This window comes from Amia ocellicauda, chromosome 14 (assembly GCF_036373705.1).
Source record: "Amia ocellicauda isolate fAmiCal2 chromosome 14, fAmiCal2.hap1, whole genome shotgun sequence".
Classification (NCBI taxonomy): Eukaryota; Metazoa; Chordata; class Actinopteri; order Amiiformes; family Amiidae; genus Amia; species Amia ocellicauda.
Window position 1 is genome coordinate 7,902,145 of NC_089863.1, and position 23,057 is coordinate 7,925,201.

The following is a 23,057-nucleotide window of genomic DNA, read 5'->3' on the forward strand; positions in this document are numbered from 1 at the left end:
AAAGACTCCTAAACATCAACACTGATGGGTCCTCCAAACCAGTAAAACACAGAGGATGAGAACAAAACAAGAGAAGGTGAAAAAAGCAGGACACATAAAAAGTTTTGTGATGCTCTTGGTATAGAGAAAAATGTGTCATTTGAGAAGATAAATCACTGAGAAGCAGGACTGGTGCAGGACCATCTTAACTACTTTGAACTCCCAGAAACAGAAGACTATCCCTGGTTTATTTAAGTTTTTAGTTTTTTAAATCTGCTCCCACATTTTTAACTGTTGTCCAACTGTTGTTGACTCAATATGTTCTAAGAATCTTACTGCCTTCATATACAATTACAAATAAATTAAAACAACATAGTTTAGGACCTTCATCAAAGACCTTTTGATTCATGGCAAAAAGATCATCCTTCCCGGTTTCATAAACATTACTTAGACTTGAATGTATATATTTGGTTTAAATATACATTGTATCAAATATTAACATCTGCGGCAGATGGCAGTTAATTGCTTTCCTGCCCAGTGGCAACTGAAGATATTTTAATAGCTTTGCAGAAAAGCAATTTAACCCTGACCTGTCTTTAGTGCCAGGCTTAATCTGACACCCGAAATCTTGATTTCCTGCTACCATCGCTTCTTTGCAATCACTAATATATGTACAGTGAGGGAAAAAAGTATTTGATCCCCTGGCCAACTACAAGAAACGTCTGACCTCTGTGATTGCCAACAGAAATCTTGCTGATTGATAGTTAGTGATCATGTCAGCATCATCTTGGAAACGGTATGAAACACATTCCGGACGTCTGGATCCCTCAAGGGGTTAAAACGTTTCTCTCCTCTTCGTTTTCCGGATCACTTTTTTGTTTCAAGTCATGCTTTCCCAGGGTTTTGATGAAGCACCGATATGCCTGTTTCTAATTTGGCCTTTTCGGTTGCAATCCAATCTGTGTTGTGCCTCTACCTGTGGTTCGCCGGGCCTGTCTCTGCGTGGTGATGAATGGCTCCATTGCCTCGATTCCCTGTAGGCCTTCGCAGCAATCCGTTACCTCGCTGCGCGGTCTGTCCGAGCACTTATTAAGATGCAGGACAGCAGAACGGCGAGATAGAGAGCGCCCGAGGTCGAGGCAGACCTAGAACGACTTCCCGGATTGCTCCTACCATAGCGGTGTGAGGACAGGAGCTCCTGCCCATACTGTTAAAAAAACAGTCCCCTCTCTTGCTTGATTTGTGTTACCCAGAGCCCTTAGCAGAAGGCCTGGGAAAATTGCAAAACAACTGCTTCCACTTCTACTTTCTGAATGCATGGAAAGCACTGGTGAATTGTGTACAGTCAGGCATTTCAAACTGGGATGGAAACCACTACATGGAGTCCTGGTTAGAGGAATAACTTTGTGTCAAGCTCTGTTTATCTACAATTCACACAAAATCGACCTTTAATCGTGTTTCTGCTATGAAAAACGTACAGGGAAGTCCTATGCCAACAAGGAGATGCATCTTCCTGAAATAGGGGTGTGTCACATATTTATTCCACCCTTTAAAACTACTTTGCTATTGGAGAATGATGTTTGATTGATGTGTCCCACAACTCATAGCCTTGGGACATTTCTGACACTAAGTAAATGTCAACTTGTTATTTCTCCTTGCAGCACGGTGGCACAGTGATGGGCACCACTGCCTCACAGCTCCTGGTTCAAGTCTGGTCTTGGGTGTCAGTTTATGTGGGCTTGGCACGTCCTTCCTGTTGAAGTGTGAGGTTTTCTCTGGGTGCTCTGGCCTCCTCCCACATCCCAGAGATATCTTGCATAGGTTGATCTATGGTCATGTGTTTGTGCTGCCCTGTAATAAAATAACATCCCATCCAGAGTGTACTTTGTGCCCTTGTGCCCCGTGTCCACCGGATCAGACTCCAGCTCACTGTGACCCTTTACTGCATGAAACCATTATCGAACCATTATGGTTGGATGGATGGTATTTCTCCCCATTGTATTAAAAGTGATATCAAAACTCAATAAAATCATAAATGTCTGACCTGAAGAGGCACTAAAGGAAGGGCGAAGTGCTGACCCTGTATCTCATGTGGCGTGTGGAATTTGAATGATTTGCTCATCAGTGGGATACCTTCAGTTGTTTTTCAGAGGACGGTGTTGTATATCATTGTCATAATGGGACAAAGGATGTGGAAAAGCACTTTGAAGGGAATTCATTTAAAGGGAGACTATCACTGTTTTTGGTGAGGGTGACACTTTTATGTTTTAAATGTTGCACAAATACTGGTACTTTATTTATACTCTCCTACTTACCCATGTCCATATAAACAAATCATTTTAACCAGGATCATTTCCCTTTAGGATTAATAAGTTGTATTTTTTTATCCTTTGCCATTTGAAATGATTTTAGTTTGTGCTTAATAACAGACTAGAATTGGTGAATCATATAAAGTGAATGAACCTCAAAACCTTGTCAGTTTTGCCTATATAAATGCTTGCTCTTTAAATGTTAAAGAATGCACTGAGACATCTTATTTGGCTGTGGGCAATTATGATGCTCATGACCAATACAATCAAAATAGCCTAGGATGTTTACTTTTTTATTTATTACTCTTTAAGTAAAGGAGTTGTCAGGCTTAGTGTCAGCTCGAAATCTCCCTGTTGACAGGAAAGTGTTAACTATCGCAAGGACACCATTTAATAGACTTCTAAAGACCTCATTTATAAAGCTTCTTGCTATTGGATTCAAAGGAAAAGTAACAAGTAGCCAGAGAAACCAATCAATTAAGTGTGGATCTCTTGGCATTGCAGGGGTTAATCTCTCCCTCAGTACAGTAGATGAACTTGACTGCCAGGTATTTAACCACCTGTCTGGTAAAACTGCCCTGTCATCCTGCCCTGACTCCTCTCTTCAATCTCCTCCTCAGCATTTTCTAGTTATTTATTTATTTTCCCCAGGACCACGAGGGTTATGACCTCATGAAAGGGTTGTTTAAAAATTGATATGTGTCTTTAATTTATGTATTTATGGGTCGTTGTTTTTTTAATTCTCCAGTCATATTTTCTTCCAGGCTTCTCTTGGCAGCGATCGCTGTGCATAATCCATTAAAGCTTACTCAGCTGGCTGCCCTTGCCCTGTGAGCTTTTGTCAAACGCGGCTTCTTTCCTCGCAGCTGAATGGCGGTTAACTCTTCCGATGTAGGGGTTTAGAGAGACCGGTTAAAGCCCACTCTGTTCCAGTTTGCTCGTACCTTTGTCTCGTCTGAAAGAGATGCAGCTAGTCTTGTAATTCAGTGCTGTTTGCCTCCGTGGAGCCTTAATACTTCACTTTAAGCTCTCGCATTCACTAATTATCTGCATAACAATTCCCGCCTCCTCTAAGGACTGCTGGGAAAAAACTCTGAGCCACTGTTTCCAAGGCTATTCAATAACAGTTGCAGATTTGGTCCCCAGTACTCAGTCACTGCCATTTCCCTATGAAGCATTTATTTGCAAGGACCCATTTTGCACGTCTGTGGAGTGGCAACAATGCACGCACTGCGATGAACGTTTAATTCCTCCATTTATTTAGTTTGTATACCCTGTATTGCAGTTTTAGAAGCTTGTCGTGCTTCTCTGACACAGTATGAAAAGAATAAATGAAAGAAAATGAACTACCACTAGCAGAAATTATATTTATCAGCCCAACTTGGTCCGAAAATCTCCAGAGAAATAAACAGGTGCAAGTCTTTCAATACTGAAGACATATATTACACAAGCAATACAGGTGTGTGTATATACAGACGGGTGACAAATTAAAGGAAAAACCTGAATAAATGGTGGAGTGGAGGAACATAACGAATGCAGATGCCTCCAAACAGTTGTACTGCGTGATATAATTAAGCAATTAACATCCGATCATGCTCTGTGGCATGTATACAAATGCTGAGCAGGCCCAGTTGACCTCCATTTTGGATCAAGATGGCAAGAGGAAAGGATCAAAGTGATTTTAAAAGAGGGGTCATTATTGGGGCACGAATGGCAGGAGCTTCAGTCACAAAGACGCTCAACTGGCTCGTGTTCTGGACAAGTGGGCGAGTGCATGTGTGGCGACACCAAGAGAGCGGTACAGGCCTGACTGCTGGACCCCTACAGTGAGGGGGTCCAGAGGCTCTGTTATGCTGTGGGGGGCATTTTCCTGGCATGGTTTGGGTCCACTTGTCCCCTTTGAACAGAATACAGAATACAGGAGCAATATTAAGGACTTCACTACCCCTTAGGACAAACTCTGGACTAATTGTACTCTTTATAAACTGTGTATACCCAGAGTAACCCATTGTTAGCCAGTAGCTAAACTATAAGCCATGGTGACATATCCAGTCCAACAGAACCTAGCCTCCCTGCAGTGAAGTCCTCCTGGTCTGCCTCATATTTCACTCCACCTTGTGGCCTCCTTTGAAGAGAGATCATAATTATCTGTAGTACTTATTGTACTTCCTTGTTAACTAAAGGTAAATTAAATGAATGAGAATAAAGTCTATCTAAGTGATTTATGATCACTGGTGCCAAGATGCTGACAATGGCTTCGATCCACTAAATTACCTGGTATTATTTCCTCAGGGTGCCTTCTGGTTTTATGACCCACGTGGTGTAATTATAAGACTCGTTTTTATTCCCTGCTCACCACTCTCTGTGCCTAAGTGTCTTTTAAATGTATCAACATCTCAATGTGCTTTGGCTTTAATGTTTCTGTCATCAGCCACCTTTGAATTCTCAGCCACTCAGTGGGATCGCAATTCTAGCTGTGTACCAACTGACAATTGTATTGTGGAAACATTCTGACGTTCTTTTGACATGCAAATGAGCTAAATTACCTTCCCACGTATTGTTCTTTTTAAGATGTGTTCATTTTGTTCATTTGGCACTCACAAGCTAGAACTCATTATACTCATCATTATAAACCAAATAATCAAAATTATGACTTTAGTACAAGACGAAGAATAGTAAATAGATTCTGGTTGGCTTCAATCCAGGCAATCCAGTAGAGGAAATATATAGTCGTTATACCAGGGGTTCCCAACCCTGTCCCTGGAGGACCCCCTACCCTGCTGGGTTTTGTTCCAACCAAGCTCTCAATTACTTAATTGAAGTAAAAATCTTGCTTAGATTTGACTTTTTAAATTGTGTAATAAAATAGTTGGTTCTTTACAGAATTCTATACTTAAACTTAAACCCCCTAATGTTTAAATTAATTAAACGGCTCTGATTCAGGAAATTATAAATTATATTAAGGGTTCAATTAACTAATAGAGAACTTAGTTGGAACAAAAACCAGCAGGGGAGGGGGTTCTCCAGGAGTAGAAAATAGACTGTTGTCCAACTGTAATAGAATCAATAATTTACTGTTTAGCTATTGCTCATAAACTACACGTATGTTATTTGGAAAGTGTAGAATATATATAAGGGTTCCTGTGCATAGTTGTATGTAATGTGTTTTATTAAGTTCTCGAATGTTCAAGGAAATGGGGGGATCTTAACCTTCAATGCTGCAAAAGGGACGCCTGTTTATCCTCTTGAAATATGCATGCAGTGCTGGATTGCTGTGCCTGCTCCCGATTGGCTGATGTGGGAGGTCAAGGCGGGTTACCAGGAGTGGGAATAAATAATAAATCCTGCACTCTTGGCGGGAGTAACGAGATCAGATGTGACGGACAGTTCAGTTCATCTTACTGACTAGATCCATTTGATTCAGTTTAGTCTAGTGATTCAATTCCGAGGATTGGTTCATCCGGTTGTTTCACTGATTCATTGAAATGGATGAGCCGGATTCATTTGGTGATGGGTAGTGTCGAGGCAGTGCGGTTCATTTGAGTTCATTTCGAAGGTTTGTTTAACCAGAAAAGCACAACATAAAATCCTTTTGTACTTCATAAACACGCGATTAAATGAAATGAGATGTCACCATGAGAGCCCATTCAAATTCCTCTGCATTCGGAAACCTTTAAAAATTTGAAAATGCTTTAACATCTTGAGCCGTGAATCTATTTCCTTATCTTTATATCTTTCCATTCTTAGTTTGTATGGAATCCAGAATTACTCATCAGAACCACAGTATTTCCATGAATCAATAGAATGTGGTAGAGGTACTAGCAGCAAGAAGCGATATGTCATTCTCGTCCAATTAAGATATTAAACTCAAAACAAACAAAGGCAAGTCTAACGTCTTAAAACAGAAAAATCTGCAGAGACCAGCCAATGGCACCTCCATTAAAATATGAATGGATTATTCAACACGGCATAATCACATTAACAGTCTGTGCCTTGAAGTCACTTAGGGAAATTAGGTTTTACATTTGATATGTGGGGCCACAGGGGTAAGGAAAAAAAAAGAAAAATGGAAACGGACTCGGGTGGATTAAATTGGAAGAGAAATTACCAACGCCAAGAACTCTAAAGAGGGGGCAGATGATTGTTACCCACCCTGGAGAGGAATTTCCAAACGCTGTTCAGTCTGACTCTGCAGTAACCCAGAAGTGCAGAAATACTAATACAACCCATGGCTGGTTGCTGCTTTTCCCGCTGGAAATTCCGGAACGCAAGCCTGCCTCCGCTACGGGGACGGAGAGAGGACAAACGCCAAACCGCAGTCCCCCGAGAGTGCAGCCGTTGATGGGAGTCGCTGTTGCGTGCCGAGGATCCCCAGGCCAGCTGTTCCTGCACCGGCCTCCACGACGCAGCGAACACTGCAGCATTACTGGAGACTCCCGCTTGCTGCACAAAACTGAAACAGCCTGAATGCAGTCCTGACGTCTCTGGGTGTGAACTCTGTGATCCGAGCTGGTGTTTTTTTTTTTTTTTTTGTGAAACAGGCACAAAGTCATTAATCTGACTGGATAATTTGGAAAGTGTCCCTGACCTGGAGCTTGACACGGCAAACGAGAAAAGCTTCCGGTTTCTTTTCACTCTGCCTTTTTCTCTGTCTAGACTGTCTAAACTGCATCAGGATTGTTTGCCTTATTTTCTCTCTCTCTCTTTCTCCCTCCATCTCTCTCCCTCTCTCCATCCATCTCTCTCTCTCCCTCCATCTCTCTCTCTCCCTCTCTCTCTGTGTGTGTGTGTGTGTTTTGCTGATGCTGTCCTTCTTTTCTCTCTCTCTCTCTCCCCCTGACGTGACTGATGGATTGAGGTGTATACACCTGTGCTGTCATCACTAAAATTGGAAATGTCACAGTCCATCATTTGACCTAGATCTCCGAGGGAGAGAATCGCTCTCATCGTTTATCAAACCATAGCCTCCGAGCATGAGACTCTGTTTATTTATCGGCTCGTCCTACCTGACCGGCTCCTACCTGCTCGACCCGAGGGTCGTGTAACAGGTATTTGTACACCTTTAAAACAGGATAAACATCCCGTGAATGTAATGTGAAAGGCAATGTTTATATTGCAACCAAAATCAATATTTTATTATCTGATTTCTCAACAATGTCTCTCTCTGTTCCTAATTCATGATATAATTATGGCACTTTAAGACATTTGCATAGTTATTTTGAGTGTGATGATAATAATTCAGGTCAAACAATGAATGACCATATGAATTTTTATTATTAATATTGTTTAGCAGATGCAAACTAATGTAGTTGAACACATACTAAGATAGTACTTTCACACACACACACAGAACATTACATGAGTATTGCTACAGAACCATGACAGGGAGACATGTTCGGATATTAGAGATGCATTCTAAACAGACGTGTCTACAGGACATGTTTACCAGGTGCTGCCATGCTGTGATTGTAATGCTCAGAGACGTCTCATTGTACCACTGCGGGGCAAGAGAGGAGAAAGATCAAGCCTGGGAAATGCATCACTAACTGACCTGTAGCAGAGGAATAGAGAGGACAGGTGGGTAAACAGGGATAGACACGGGTCTTCAGTGTTAGTATGGACAGCAATAGGAAGAGAAGTGAGGCAGAATTTTGAATAAGAGGAAGACAAAATGGTAAAAGTAGGAAGGCCAGCCAGGGGGTGAGATCCAGCACCGCACCACGGTCTGGACTGAGAGCTGAGTGACGAAAAGGATGTACTCTTTAGTAATTGTTATATCATGAAGAGATCGTTCAGGGGGAACATGTTCACTGTAACCCCTCTTCCCCCCAAAGGCAAATAAAGAATATCCAACATTTATTCAATATCCAGCAACGAAGATTCGGCAGCTACTTCTCATACCTCTCTTGACAAAAAACACAATCATGTTTCGTCCTCAACCAGGCTTACATTTTGCTACCAGTTACAGAGCACCATTAGACAATTGATGCATACAAAGCACTTGATAATGTGTACATTGATTGTCTGAATGATTATCTAGAGAGAAACCATTCTTCTTGAAATAACTTAGACCGGCTACAGTATATCATTGCCTTGTGTAAGTGTACCAACATGACACCTAGTGCTGAAAAAGTGAATAGCTCTGAAACCACTTCTGTGGCACTTGATATCTGTGTACAACGGCATTGTATAGTGCCGGGTAAGGACATTCGTATTTAATAAAATGGTGTTCGGAGAGTGGAGACAACGAGAAAACGAGAAAACGTCTCATACCGGATTTACGTATCCATTAACTCTCCAGCCCAGGGCTGCGTTCTTCAAAACACGTCCTCGAGGTCTTCTGCTTTTCATTCCACCTGAGCTCTTAATTAGGAAGTTAAACTAATTATTCACTTAACTGAACCAGTTCAACCTTTGTTTCCTATAGTTTCGCTAGCAGGTAATGATTTAGAGAGACATATTGAACCTGCTAGATTTCACCCTTAAAGCCTGTGGGTTTGAACAGCACAGGCCTAGAGGGAAGAAACATTACACTCTCCCTGACATGTCAATTCCCGAGCAGATTCCTCTTAGATCCAGTTATGAAATATTTCACACATCCGGCCGAAGTAACGCCTCAATCCTGGCTTCTGAGTCAGCAGGAAGTTGTAGAGGTAAATGCGGTGCTGAAGGCCTTTTCTTTCAATGTATCTGACTGTAAACAGAATATTCTTCCCGCTCCCTGAGGAGCTTTTCAATACAGTTTAGCTGCTTGGTCTTTCATCTAAAAGTGGGCCATCTCGTTTCATCATCTCTTTGTAGTTAGTCAGGAGTAAATGATCCATCTCTATGGCTTGGTAGACTCACATATCGGCACCTCCCGTCTTTAAATTCGGTCGCCTGCACAGGGAGTAAGTATAGTTTAAGAAACAGTATTTACTACACTAAAATTTGCATTAGCTCAGACAAGAAAGGTTTAAGAATATAAGAACTGAGAAACGTTTACAAATGAGAGGAGTTTATTTGACCCTTCAATCTCTTTCGGTAGCTAAAATACATCACGATCCCTGAATCGTATCTTGTAAATTATGACTGGAGAGGTTGTTCCAGACTACCACGACTTTCTGTGTCTGCTATTTTCTCATCGGTAGGCCTTTAATCTCAGTTTCCACTTGGATCATTGTGTTGGTGTTGATCCTATGGACTGGCATGGTCAATATTTTTCATGATTTTTAATACCTGAATCTGTCCCTCACATAATCTCTGTTCTAGGATAAAACTATTGAATTTCCTTAATCTGTCCGAGAGTGACATTCCCTAAAATTAGCTTGGCTGTCCTCCTTTGAACTGCCTCTCATAAAGCAATATCATTCCTGCAGTGTGGTGAGAGAAACTGAACATGATATTCTCCTTTGTATATATGAAGAGATTAACATGTACATCATAGATATATATGTTGTGAAACAGATCATCCCCGCTTTGCTTCCCAAGAAGAAATACCACAAACTAGAAAAACTATATAGACTGACCAGCAGGAACATCATTGTCGCACATTGCAATGCAGCTCCTGATGCCTCATTTTGATGTACTTCATCGTTGAGAGTGAACAGGAACAAACAGGGAAATATAAATAACCCCCATTTATTCTCCTATGTGAAATACACAGAGATTTCATAGTCACAGTTGTGTGAGATTCCTAACAAAAGTCAACGCCAATTCGTCCCTTACATCTATTGTTTTTCACAAGTGGTTGGCAGTCTTTGTTCTAGTCCTACACACATTATATGTATCTTTAATTTGCCAAATTACAACCTGGAATAAGTTCATATCTTCTCTTTAGCAAATAATGGGTTCAATTAAGTAAATTAAACATCAGGTTTGCACTTTGCAGCCATCAGCATATTATCGTTACCCCCCGTTCACTTCCCAGCTAGCAACAACATCTCGACAAAAGCACACCAACATCGCCGCCGGACTGCAGGGGGGCCACGAGGCAAACGAAACGACAACATCCTCCATTCATAAACAGGCCCTTACCCCGATTGAGGAAAGTGTGTCCTATTTAAAGGTGGTTATCCTATTACCGCACATTGCTGTTGGCATGTGGAGTTTATTTAATCTGATGCGTGTTGCGGGGGTGGGGGAGGGGGTGGAGACTGGTGCTCTGAATGATAAGCAGGCCTGTGATCGCAGTCGGTCTCCGAAGGTCAAACCTCCTCCTCCTGCTTTAATTTTAATTAATTTGGCAGCAGTGAAAGCTGGCCACCACAGGCCTGCACAGATGAGAGACTCCTGGACACGGCGGCTCCTTCGGGGAACACCATTTCACCTGTGCTACCCATACTCAGCCCACCTGTCTGTATATCTCCCAATCTGTTTATATATCTGTCTGTCCGCGTCTCCGAACATCTGCTTTACGCAATCGTGTCACTTAGTCATTTAAAGGTGAGCTTTTAAATTTCAATTTTTCTTTGATTGTTGTTTTTTTTAAGGTGGTTCAGCTTGTGTAAATTAGCACAAACATTCCCTGCCAGGCAGCCTGAATCAATCTGCTAAATTGCTTTGTTTCTGACAGCAGAGAAAAGTGACAGCGAATTTGCTAGTGCTGGACTGTCCATCCTTACGGATTGCAGGTGTCTTTCAATAGGAAGATGCTCTACAATCTTTTGACTTTTTTTGTTTTGTATCATTATGTAATGCTCACACTTTTGATTTAGCAACAATTGCTTTTTCGCAGCTTGTCACATTGCAGGTTTTTCCCTACTGGACAGCGACAGGGAGAAGGTTAGCAGAGGATACCTATCGCCTTTTTCACAATACCACTTCCCCACCCTGAGTGAGTAACGGCCATCAGGATCAAATATTGATGGAGATCAAAGCAGTGGTCAGAATAGAAACTGCAGACTGACATCATTTATTTATAGATTCATGACCAAAACAGGAGCAGGGATATGAGAGGAAGCAGGACAGATGTAACTAAAGGATAAAGATTATAAGCAGGCAACAGGTTGAGTAATAGAAATATCATAAATGTTAATAAGTTATTATGTATGTATGTGTTTATGTATGTATGAATGTATGTAGGAAAGTTGGTGGGTGGCTAGGTAATTCGGTATGTATGTACGTAGGTAAGTAGGTAGGTAGGTATGTATATATGTATCTATGTATGTAAGTAAGCAGGTAAGTATGCATTAATTAGCAGATGGCCATATTGTTTGCCACTTTTAGTCACCTGCACTAATTTGTCTGCTTTGAGCATAACGTCGAATTTCAAATAAGTTGGTATTGCTTTTCTATCACAGGAAGGTTATTTGGGTTGTCTTAGGTGGTATACAGTGTAATTTTGTTTTTGTATACAAGCTAATTTCTGTGAAGGGACCTTGTACGATCTGGGATATGTTTTATAACAGAGAACAGCAAGTAATACTAGCATAATGAATAAAAACAAAGCTGGCAGTGTGACTCAGTGGTTCAAGGAGAAAAACAGTAAATTAATTTCATGGACTGCTTAAATTATTGACCTTCTCCTCGAAGAACAACACTTGGGATTAACTTCAATGGCAAACCAGGAGGACCGCCGAGACCAACATCACTCGCTGCACTAGAAGCACCGAAATTAATTGCACAGTATTTCTCTTGCAATCTATCAAAGGAGGATTGCAGGAGCCATTAAGGGCTGGGGGTGATCAGAGCCAGATGACAAAATAGTTCCCAACAGCGAGTTTGGGATATTGCATTACATGTTAGAAATGCTGAAAGATCACAGCAAAACTTCTGATTGGCCCTTGGGTGCTGTCAGTCAGATGAACCCTCCCCTTTCTTCTCCATGGCTTTCTGGGAGTGCCTGTTGTGAAACAGGAAAAATTAGATAGTACATATATGAGTTTTCCATATGGGTACATAATGTCTATGGTATTATGCCTGTTGTCAAAATATGTTTTTAATGTGGTTTATCTGAGTGTTGCTTGCCAGCAATTTGTTTATCAAAATGAAAACTAAAATGGATTGCTATTTCTTTATGCTTAGCATTAGATGCTTTGGGATGTATTTATCGCAGAAATTCTGTGCCGACCATAAGGTTAGGCATTAATTGAAACAGTCCCTTATTCTTAAATGTAATTTTTCCAATCTGATATAAATATATATATATATATACAAGAATATCAAAATGCAAAATACATCATTCATATGGATGGTGCACACCAAGATTTGAATAAGTAAACAAACATTTTATTGTTGCTTTTTTTCCCAGAACCCCTCATCCAAAACTCCAGAAAAATAAAATATTAAACAAACCAGGAACCGACACGAAAGTGCCTAAACGTTGTTTTCTGTCCATTTGTCTGTTACAGGAACACTTCACACCCGAATGCAAGTTCAAGGAGTGTGTGTTTGAAAACTACTATGTCACCTATTCCTCCATCTTGTACAGACAGAGGGAATCAGGGAGAGCCTGGTACATTGGCATCAATCGTGATGGCCAGGTTATGAAGGGCAACCGGGTCAAGAAGACTAAGGGTGCAGCCCATTTCCTGCCCAAATTAATTGAAGGTATACACCTATTTTTTTTGTTTTGTGTCCTCTCAAATGAGTACCGGCAGTGCTGAAGAAAAGGAATTTGGGGTCATTGCCTTGAAAATGTGTTTAAACAATATACACAATTTTAGGGTGGTAAATACGAGTTTCTTTTGCAGCTGAGAGTGATGTCAGACAGCAACTTTTGAGGACCCCCCTGAACATTACAGTAATTGGGTTTATAAGTGACATGCTTACAATTGCAACCCTACCATTGAACACTGAAGTTATATCCCACACAGTGTTTAATCATTACAATGTACCATGTCAATGACTTAACCAGAACAACTGAACAAATGTAGTTAGAGAAAGTATACCATGTCCACTCCATCGCCTTTGGAAACGGCAGTTATCAGTGAAGACTGTCTATTGTGAAATAGAAATATAGATTATTAATTTATTCAATTAACGTTTTCAAAGTAGATTATCATAGAACATTTATAGCTCTTCACCCTGCTGTTAAACTTCACTGTGTACTTAAAAGTTTAGTGAATTGAAATACCAATGTTGAATTAATACAGCTATGTTTTCCAGTTGACAGCCCAATAAACCCCATTTTATGATGAGTGCAAAAATTCTCCATTCTTCTTTGAATGCTTAATTTACCTTCTGTGAAATTAATGTTTTTTAAAACATGGTGAGAAACAAAATTTAGTTTTCGGCGTGTTATGTTATGATTAGTAATGTGCGTATATTTACTTACTTTTAAATCCTGATTTGAAATACCTTCTGATATACTTTCCTACCTACCTGATCATCCTTTCTCTAATCACCATGCTTCTCCTACACAGTGGCCATGTATCGGGAGCCCTCACTACACGACGTTGCCGAGCAGAGTCCCCCCCGGAAGACGGCGAAGACATCCAACTCGCCGGCGCTGCAGAATGGCAGGAAAGATCCCCCAAAGAATGAGGTCTCATAGCCCAAGGAAGGAGCTTGGGTGGTTTTGGTAACAGTTGTAATATGGTCATCTTCCCAAACATTCAACACGTTTCGTACGACCCACGTTTTGCTCAGTCCGAGTCACTGATTTCAGAGTCAGGTTTGGTTAAGGAAAAGTCCACCAAAGATCCTTTGCTTCCTTGCCCTGTGTGTGCCATTCGTTTGAGTCACCTCCAAAAGACTCTGAAAGTACGCCATATGCTGCTGTTTTTTTTTAATAAATTATCCCATGGTCAAGGAACCATGATACGGCTGGTTATCGACATGTTTCTTTGTTTCTTTGTACGCAAGAAATCCATTCACAGATCTAATTTGTAGCCACCCAAGACCTAAAAGCTGGTGGGAAGACAAAGGTTTTGAGGATATTACTTTACAAGTGTGGTGGTTTAACTCTGGACTGAGTGTTGGGTCATTTCTGATGCCTAACCTTAACAGCTGAACGCTAGAAGAAGGCACAAATGGCAGCAGTGAAGGTATACATTAGAAATTAAGTCAAAATAAATGATATGCAGTTTGGGCTGCAGAGGAGCAATGGTACCTGGAAGGAACACCTGTCTAAGGGACTACAGTACAGCTAATTTTAACAGATTTACGAATTGCAAGAGGCAGCAGTTTACAACACCGGATATTTATAGACACCGATTTTAGCGTTTTCTTACTCAGTGAAATATGCATAACCAGACCATGATGGCTGCTCAGTTGCAACAATAGCCATTAATTTCACAGGTTGATTAACATCAGGTTATTGAAAATGTGAATATGCAAATTCAATATTGCAGTGGAAATTCTACACTTCTAACTTTGATAACATGCATTATTTGTATCTCTTCGTTTGTCAGTTCTTCAACTTTCATGGCAGAATAGTTCTACAAATACACGTGCTCTCATCTAAAGTAAAAGGATATCAGATGCCTCCCTTTTCCTTGAAGTGGTGAGAAAAGAAGGATCTGAGATCTGAGAAGGACGGTTCTGTTTAGCATTTTTGCTAACTGCTAACTGTTTGATTACTTAAAATGTATTTTCTGTCCAAAATTACATTTTTTTTCATGCTTAACTCAAGCTATTGACAGGCAATTGGTGATTTATTGTAGAGAGCGAGTTGGAGGGGATACTGGGGTGCAGGGGTTGGATGATTTACAACATTGACCAGGTCTCAAGGACTGTATACATATTCTTCTTCGAGGGGGACTGTAAAACTCATAATGAAAGTCAGGATGAATCATGTGTATCTTATTATGGCACTGATAAAAAGACTGCACGTCACACTTCAAACACATGCCAGGTTGTGGAAGGACGAATTCTTCTCCGGAGAGACGTTGGTTTTCCATGAAGAACGGAGCCACCTCCGCAAGTGCTGGGCAATCTAGAAATAAACGTGCGTTCGCTTCCCTTCCCAGACTATTTTCAGCGATGAAGACATCAACAGAATGCAAACGCACGGAAAATACATCTGATTACTCTCACAGTGTACGTTTACCAGTCTTCCAATTTTATACGGATGTGAAAAGATGATTCGATGGAGAATTTGAACACATCCAACAGCCCTATATCAACAGTTAGGGAGTCAATTTCCAAACAATTTCCAAACAAGTGGTTAATGGTCCTCAGCTGAACTGGTAGAATATAACCAAAAACACGATTAGGTCTTGTATGTGAACTTTTATTATTATCCTTACAGCAGGAATTCTAATAAAAACACATACGACACCTCCTAGTGCAGACATTCGATTCATTATTTGATTTAGCTGTACGACGTCTACACGCCTGCTTGAGATTGAGCTGTTACTTCACAACGAAGTACATAAATACATAGTAGAAATGTCTCTTTAAAACATTACACAGATTTAGAAATTGAAGTAGAAGCTCCCTTGAGTTCAGTTGCACATTTCACTGCCCTTATTCATATTTTACAAATAGAAAAAGGTCTCTGTTTAAACATCTCATCATATGTGTGTAGATCTGCTTGAAGGACTAACATTCAAGCCATGATTACAGCTGTTGTGTTACAGGGCTGCAGTTTTCCTGATACCTGGAATATGCTGATATAATTTTGACAAATACATTTAAAAATAGTTTTTTTCAGGGGGGGCTTACATTGTTAATCATGTTGTTTATTAGTGTAAACAAACTCTTTTCAACAGATTCTCCATACAATCATGCTTTATTCTCCAATGGACCTTGTTCTTCCCAGAGGTGTTATGATGTGTAAAGACTTTCAAACCGATCCGTAATTAGGACCCCCTTAGTTTCAAAGCCTTACCTTCGATCTGTTTATGGTCTGAGTGAAAAAGCAAGGGGAGAAACTCTACTCTGAGGACATTTTAATACCACAAACAGCGTGAAAATGACAGAGCCCCAATCAGTTTACAAAGGGAATCTGTGGCCTCTATTTGAAATGTAGCGAGAGCTATTTCATTTCCAATCTGTCTCGTCCACGTTACCTTCTCAAATGCATTTTATTTATTTTTTAAATGGAGAGAATTAGATCTTCAGTGCTATACTTGGTTCACATAACACTTACCAATATTATTTTAAAAGATGGTGAAGAAATTAGCTTGATTGAAATTATGAAAACGTCATACAAGCGAATGATAGACTGGTCCTTTAACATTAAAACACATTCTTTACAAAGTCACATTCAATGATGACATACTATTAATACATTAAAAATAATATGAATAATCTGAAAATACTGAAAATACCAAAGTAATCGCCAAATTAAACACAGAAAATTGAAGGATATTGGAAATCCTCTATGTACAGACAGTCAAAATGATATGTTTGTAGAAAGAAGGACATGTCAGAATGACTTTGTATAAGATAGTTGAGGACTGCAGTTATACAAAATACTAATTCTAAAATGAGTTAAGCACTGGCCTAGGAGAGGTGTGTATGACTTTAAATAATATAAACAAAAATCTGCCTCCAATTTACTTTCATTTACAATTCTGGATTAACGGTTGATCATTTTTAATACCCATGTTGTAGATATTAAGGCTCCTGTACCAAATGTTTCATTCACTCCTAATGGACATCCTAAACAGTAGTATCCACTAAGAAGTTAAAGTGCTTTTACAGTGAAACTTTAATATGGTATTCACCGCAGTCAGCAGGAAACCAGAGCATTTCAAAAGGAATTAGCTTTAGCGCGGTAACTTTCGCAATTCCGAATTAATCCCAATGCATTGAATGTGAAGTTCTGTTTCTACTGGTTAATCCAGGATTTAGTTTCAAATGTGAATGAATAATTGAATTTGTACATCTGTTCCCCTTGTTTTTTTCCTCATTTCCAAGCTCGGACTCCAAACTTTATGTGAATTGCCACAATCAACCAAACAGGGAATGCTTTATAATAAGGTGGAATGATTCTTCATGAACTAATGTATGAATATCAGGTCAAGTGATATGAATAAGTCGTGCACTTCATCTGAGTTTTGATGTTGACCACATGAACCCTAACCTTAAAACCTAACCCTGTTATTCAGGTGATTAACAACAGAACTCAGATGAAGTGCATGACTTATTCATGTGTTAATCCTGTGGTATTCATATATTAATTAATGAGGAATCACACCACTTTATTATACCCTGTGTTACCCTGTTACCCTGCTATTTTTAACCCACAAAGTCCTTACACATTAGCACACTGATAATCCACCTTTCTTGAATGTTTATTTTATTTAATTTTACTTTATTTGAATGACCTGTAAAATAACCACCTTCATAAGGGACTATAACAGGACTGTTGGCAAAACAAACGGAATTGAGCCATTTTTATTTAATGCAAAAAAAAAAGGAGATGGCTTTTTAGAAGCTGGGCAATACTTACTGTTTATGCACTGTATCTGATCTGTACCAGCCGTGTCGGGGCTTAAACACAGATAAAACATTTGTACTTTTATTGTGAACTGATCTGAAGACAGGAAAATGCGAAGTTTCATGTTTTGTTTGGAGGTTTGTCTGCACTATAAATGCCAATCCCATCTCACTGGAGAGAAAGCATTGGAATACCAATCACCATTTCTAATCCAGCCCAGACTTGGTCATGTGGAGAGCTAAAACCCTAGGGAATGAGGTGGGATTTAAGAAATAAACTAGTTGGGGGAAAGAGGAATTAGCTCTTTGTGGAGAGAAAACAGAGCTCTAAAAAATGAATGGTCAAATTCTGAATATATTTATTTATTCTTGTCCAAACTCAGATAAAATAATGAAACTAGGTGTCTTCAGCTAAGTATATTATCATTGTAAAATGTACCTGGGGATAAAGTCAGTGTAAATGATTGTCTGAATGTCAAGTTTTACAGCAGGTTCTCAAAAAGGCTTCCATTTATGTTACTGTAGTTATTTTTATCTGAATCGTCACAAAGAAATGGCAAAATCTATACTTCATTCTCTGTCATTTCATTCATGAAATATAGTATTTTTTTTCATACCTCCACATAACATTGCAATAGTGGTAACTCTAACGTCACACCCTTATGTGACAATGTATTATACAAGACATGTACATGTTAAGCATGTGCTTCAGAGAAAATTGATCACTTTGGAAGAGAGTGAGTCACACTGAGGAGTAATTTGTTACAGGAAGTGGTTGTCTTTTAGTGGAAATGCATCCATTATTATCAGATTCCTCAATTGCACATTGAACTGTGGGATTATAACTGAAAGGAAAGGGAAAGTAGTGAGAACAATTTGAGGAACAGCATGTCTTTGTGTTGACCTTCAAAGAGATTTCCAGATAGTCATTGATTACTGTGGGTTCTGTTGTCAATATACCTTTTTTGTCTCCATATCTCACATAACAGACAGCAGGGCTAAATCTCTGGTAGACATGGTGGAAAACTGGATCAACTAGAGCCAATTATACAGTTTTTAAATAGTCGTGGGGACAATATGACTACAAAAAATTGCATTGTTTTTCATGCTTCCAATGAGATGGTCCAGTGTTCCTAATCTCACTTCCTGAACCCACGCCCCAGTGTGGGCATATCTAGTTGTAGTCATGTCCCAGGCACAGACCAAATCAGACACAGCAGTTGGCAGTGGGTTTACATTAGGCTGCCCTCTAGTACGGAAACTGTGATTGGTGATTGGTGGTTGGGTCAATGTTTTGAACTGGTCTAGGCCTAGGTCTAAATGCAAAGGATTGCTTATAGAGAGCTTTTTTCTGCATCCAACATTGATTCAGTTTAGATCTTAGATCTTAATTAATCCCCTAATCACAACCCTACCGAGCACGTCATTTTCTCCATTAACAAATTAAAGATTTAATGGAACAGAAAAGATACCAAAAGGTCTATTGCTTTAAGGGCAGAATATGTATATATATATATATATATATATATATATATATATATAGATGTTTTCAAGTCTTTGAATGATAAGTAGACTGCATGTAGGACTAAACAGCAAGAGTAAACCACTAGAGCAAAATCTCAGACCTAGCTTTGGGTTTAATTTAAATCTGTAGATAAGGGAAAAGTGTTCTGGTTATTTTGCAAGCAGCGTTTTCTATCCAAGGGAGTGTGATTATACTTCAATACATTAAACAATGCTGGGGGGCTTCAGAGAGAATCAAAAGCCATAGCCAAGTACTGTGTCTGGAAACGTTGCATCGAACACTCGACCAGTCCATGTAGCTTAATATGAAGATCCTTAAAGATTACTAACACACACTACAATAATAAAGTACAGAGAGAGATAAAATATGTGTGTATGTGTGTCTTAATTATACATAGTAATAATAATAATAATAATAATAATAATAATAATAATAATAATAATAATAATAATAATAATAATAATAATCCTAATTCACTAGCTCTACTCAGGAAAAATTTACATAATCTCAGAGTCTGTCTCCGGCTTGGCTGTTTTTGCATATTGGAGGAATCAGTAATATTTCTTCCCCCCTGTTTTTGAACAAGAGGGAAGTCCATGCATATATTTATTTATTTATATTTGGGGGGGTATTGAAGATGTGGTAGGGAGGGAGGAAGATTGATCTACTGGTTATCAAAATAATGCCCTTTAATTAAGCAATTACATATTGTAAAATGGAATGACAGCTCTATATATATATAGTGGCGCCATAAGTGAATGACAATGGTGCTGGGTTTGTTAAAGAGGCGGGATCTTATGGGAACAGACACAGAAAGCACAGGAAGTGATTTATTATCTACAGTGCAGGTGAAATAGTGCATCAGCCTTTCTCGATCCACTGCTGGGTGAAGGCCTTGACATCAAACAGGCCATTATTGGTAAATCTAAAAAATATAAAACAATTACTTGTTTTCATTTATTTGAGCAAAAATAAAGACTGAACCCTTGCATTACTTTTTACATTGTGGGAGGTTACTGTATACTTATTTATTCATATCTTTTCAGACTGCTGAGAACTGATTCACCATAGTCGCAAGCTGTAAAATTGTTCAATGAACAAAGGTAATTGTTTTCATTATAATGATTTATATGATGAGAAGGAATGTGTGAACTGTGGAATGTCATTCCCTGGAAATAATGGAGTGACAGTATGATGTTTAAACACTCCCTTTCTTAACATAATTCAATCAGTTGCAATCAGCCAGTTGTCAGTGTTCAACAAAATCCTTACAATCATAGATTTAACTATAGTTTACTGAACAATATTTATTCAAATAAACAAATCACCAAATAACTTTGTTTCAATTGAAGGGTGTAAATATTTTTACTACAAATGTTTGTATACACACATGTAAAACATTATGGATACACTGGGAAACTGAAACACCACTGAAATAAAAAATGCTAATTTCTGTAAAAAACGTGTTTTAACCATCTCAAGTGAAAATGCAACATGTTTTATTATGTTTTAGCGTTATTTGTTTTCTGAATCATTCAGTCTGAATCTGGCTCATCCTTTTCCAATTCATCCCATGATATTTCACTGAAATGAAGGCTGGGAGACTGGAGGGATGCGCTAAATGTGTTAATTTCCTCTTCTTTAATTTATTAACTTGTATTATCCTTATTGTCAAAAACAAACCTTCACCCACAAGTTGCCTTTCCTGGTGGTATTACATTAAGTTGAAGAATTGAATGATAGGGTTGCTTTACAAATGTTCTTTGTGTTATTACTGTGTCTCCTGTATGTGAATTGTGCCTCAGCCTCTTGTACCATCACAAATCACAGATCAGTTGCAGATTCTCCCAGATTCCTCGTCTGAGCGCAGTGTCATATTTCTACCATTCCTCCCATTCTAATTGAATAATTGGGGGAGGGGTTTGGTAAAATTCCAGTATCTCTTTAAAATGTACAAGAGACTGGATGCAGAGTTAAAATAAAATGGAGGTTTACTAACTTCACTTGTCTCAATTGTTTCTGAAAGCTGGCTTCAGCAAAATACATAGTATGGAGGGTGGTGGTTTTAGTGGCTTAAAGCTGAGATATAATGACAGAAACTGAATTCAGTGTTAGATCCTGTTTTCAAATGGATATTAATCATAAACTGATGGGTGAAGTACAGTTTCAAAATGCAATCTGTCCGTATATCTATATATCTATATACAGTGCAGTCACAATCAATCCAACTATAAGGCGGTCAGGCCATTTAAAACTTGCGAGAATTTCACCTTGGTGCTATTCCTTTGCCATAGTTATCATAGAAGAGATAAGCACTGTGATGAGAACTAAAGTCAGCAAAGTTATTAAAGATACCATAGCGATCGAACGCGACACACCACACCCTGTGAAGGTCTGTATAGAACTGAAATGGCTGGTTGCACTGAGATTAAAGTGTTAGTTACGCCATGTCAGGCTGTGTTTTGTTACCCAACAGCCGGTGGAATTTTAACATATGTATCAAAGTATTGTAGTGTGGTTGTTCCTTAATTGAACTAATAATTGGCCTTATAATTAATATGGAGATGTCAGGTTTAATAAAGTATATAAGGCACCCGCATTCTCCACCTTTTTTGTAAGTTGAACTATTTTAAATTCAGAATTAAGCAAATTATGAGTTCAATTGAGGTTTCAATTAGTTAATTGAGAGTGCAGTTGGTTTCTATGAAGTAGTTTCGAAATTTCATGATATTGAAACTTCATGACTGCACTATATATAAATATATATACAGATATGTGTGTGTGTGTGTGTCTATATTCATATAGCTTCTACATTCCATTGTTATATTTCCTTTTCTTGCTTCCTTTTCACTGCTTGCCTTTGAAACTTGATTATGTATTGTTAAAGACGTTTCTCCAACCATATTATGAGGAAAGAAATTGCAGTGGAGAATAAAGCACAATGAGAGCTGGCACATTGGAGGCTTAATTAGTCTAAGGATGAGAACGAGTTGCCAAAAAATATCATGTGAGGGCTGAGCAATAAATATATATTGGTTAACTTGTGTCCAAATGGTAAAGGTAAAATAGAATGAGCAGATCAATAAAGAGATAAAAGGGCAAATGATCGAATAAACAAGAAAACTATTCATATTGTGCTATCTTACATCAGGGGACAATACGGATATTACTGGCATTATTGCAGTTAAAACATAGGTGGTTTTGAAAAGAAATAAATATGGAAATAATTTGACATATTTTTTTAAATACACTTAAAATGAATAAGTGTATAAAAGTGTATACAAATAAATCAAACGGTATGATGTGGTGTAATGGTTTTTAATGTGATAAGGTGTGAGCAGACAACAGGTGTGTTGTTGAAAGCAAATATTAATGTTCTGAATAGTGTGAGTTGTTTGAAGCGTCTTGTGTAGATGACTATGGTGTGCCGGTGGTTTGCAATGTATTCCTACAGTGTGCTGTGTAGTGAATATTTTACTCTAGTATATCATGTATTACTGCCCAATTCTAACTGGACCCAGATTTATTACTACCAAAAATGTCCACCTTCTCCTCCTCTCTTTCCTTCCTTTTCTCTACACTGTAAACCAGCCACATTGTTTATTGTCTGCATGTTGTTGATATGTTCAGTGAGTGGAGACATTGCATCCCTGTTTGTGTATGTATTTTCTGCACACTGAACCATACCGATCAGCTGAGCACCACTTACCTCAAGAGACGAGAATGACTTTATTATTTCTGCACTGCAGGCAATGGCTTCACACATCAACTAAGGGCTATTTCATAGATGTCAGTAAGAAAGGTGTGTCCTTGAAGTGGAATAGACTCATGGTACCATTCCGGATCACTGTTAATTTTTTGTATTAAAAAATCACCTGAAACTGATGTGATTGTTCTAGATAACAAAATATTTAGGGAAGGAGAGGACTGAC

At 38.9% G+C, this 23,057-nt stretch overlaps 1 protein-coding gene across 1 annotated transcript in view; it reads left to right on the forward strand.

Moving 5' to 3' along the window:
• fgf11a (fibroblast growth factor 11a) overlaps positions 1 to 19,517 on the forward strand; it is a 72,858-nt gene extending 53,341 nt beyond the window's left edge. The window contains exons 7-8 of the mRNA XM_066722756.1: positions 12,620 to 12,818; positions 13,634 to 19,517. Coding sequence (XP_066578853.1) covers positions 12,620 to 12,818; positions 13,634 to 13,764 — 330 coding nt within the window. The 3' untranslated portion in view covers positions 13,765 to 19,517. The remainder of the gene's footprint in view (positions 1 to 12,619; positions 12,819 to 13,633) is intronic.
• Positions 19,518 to 23,057: the final 3,540 nt, after the last annotated feature.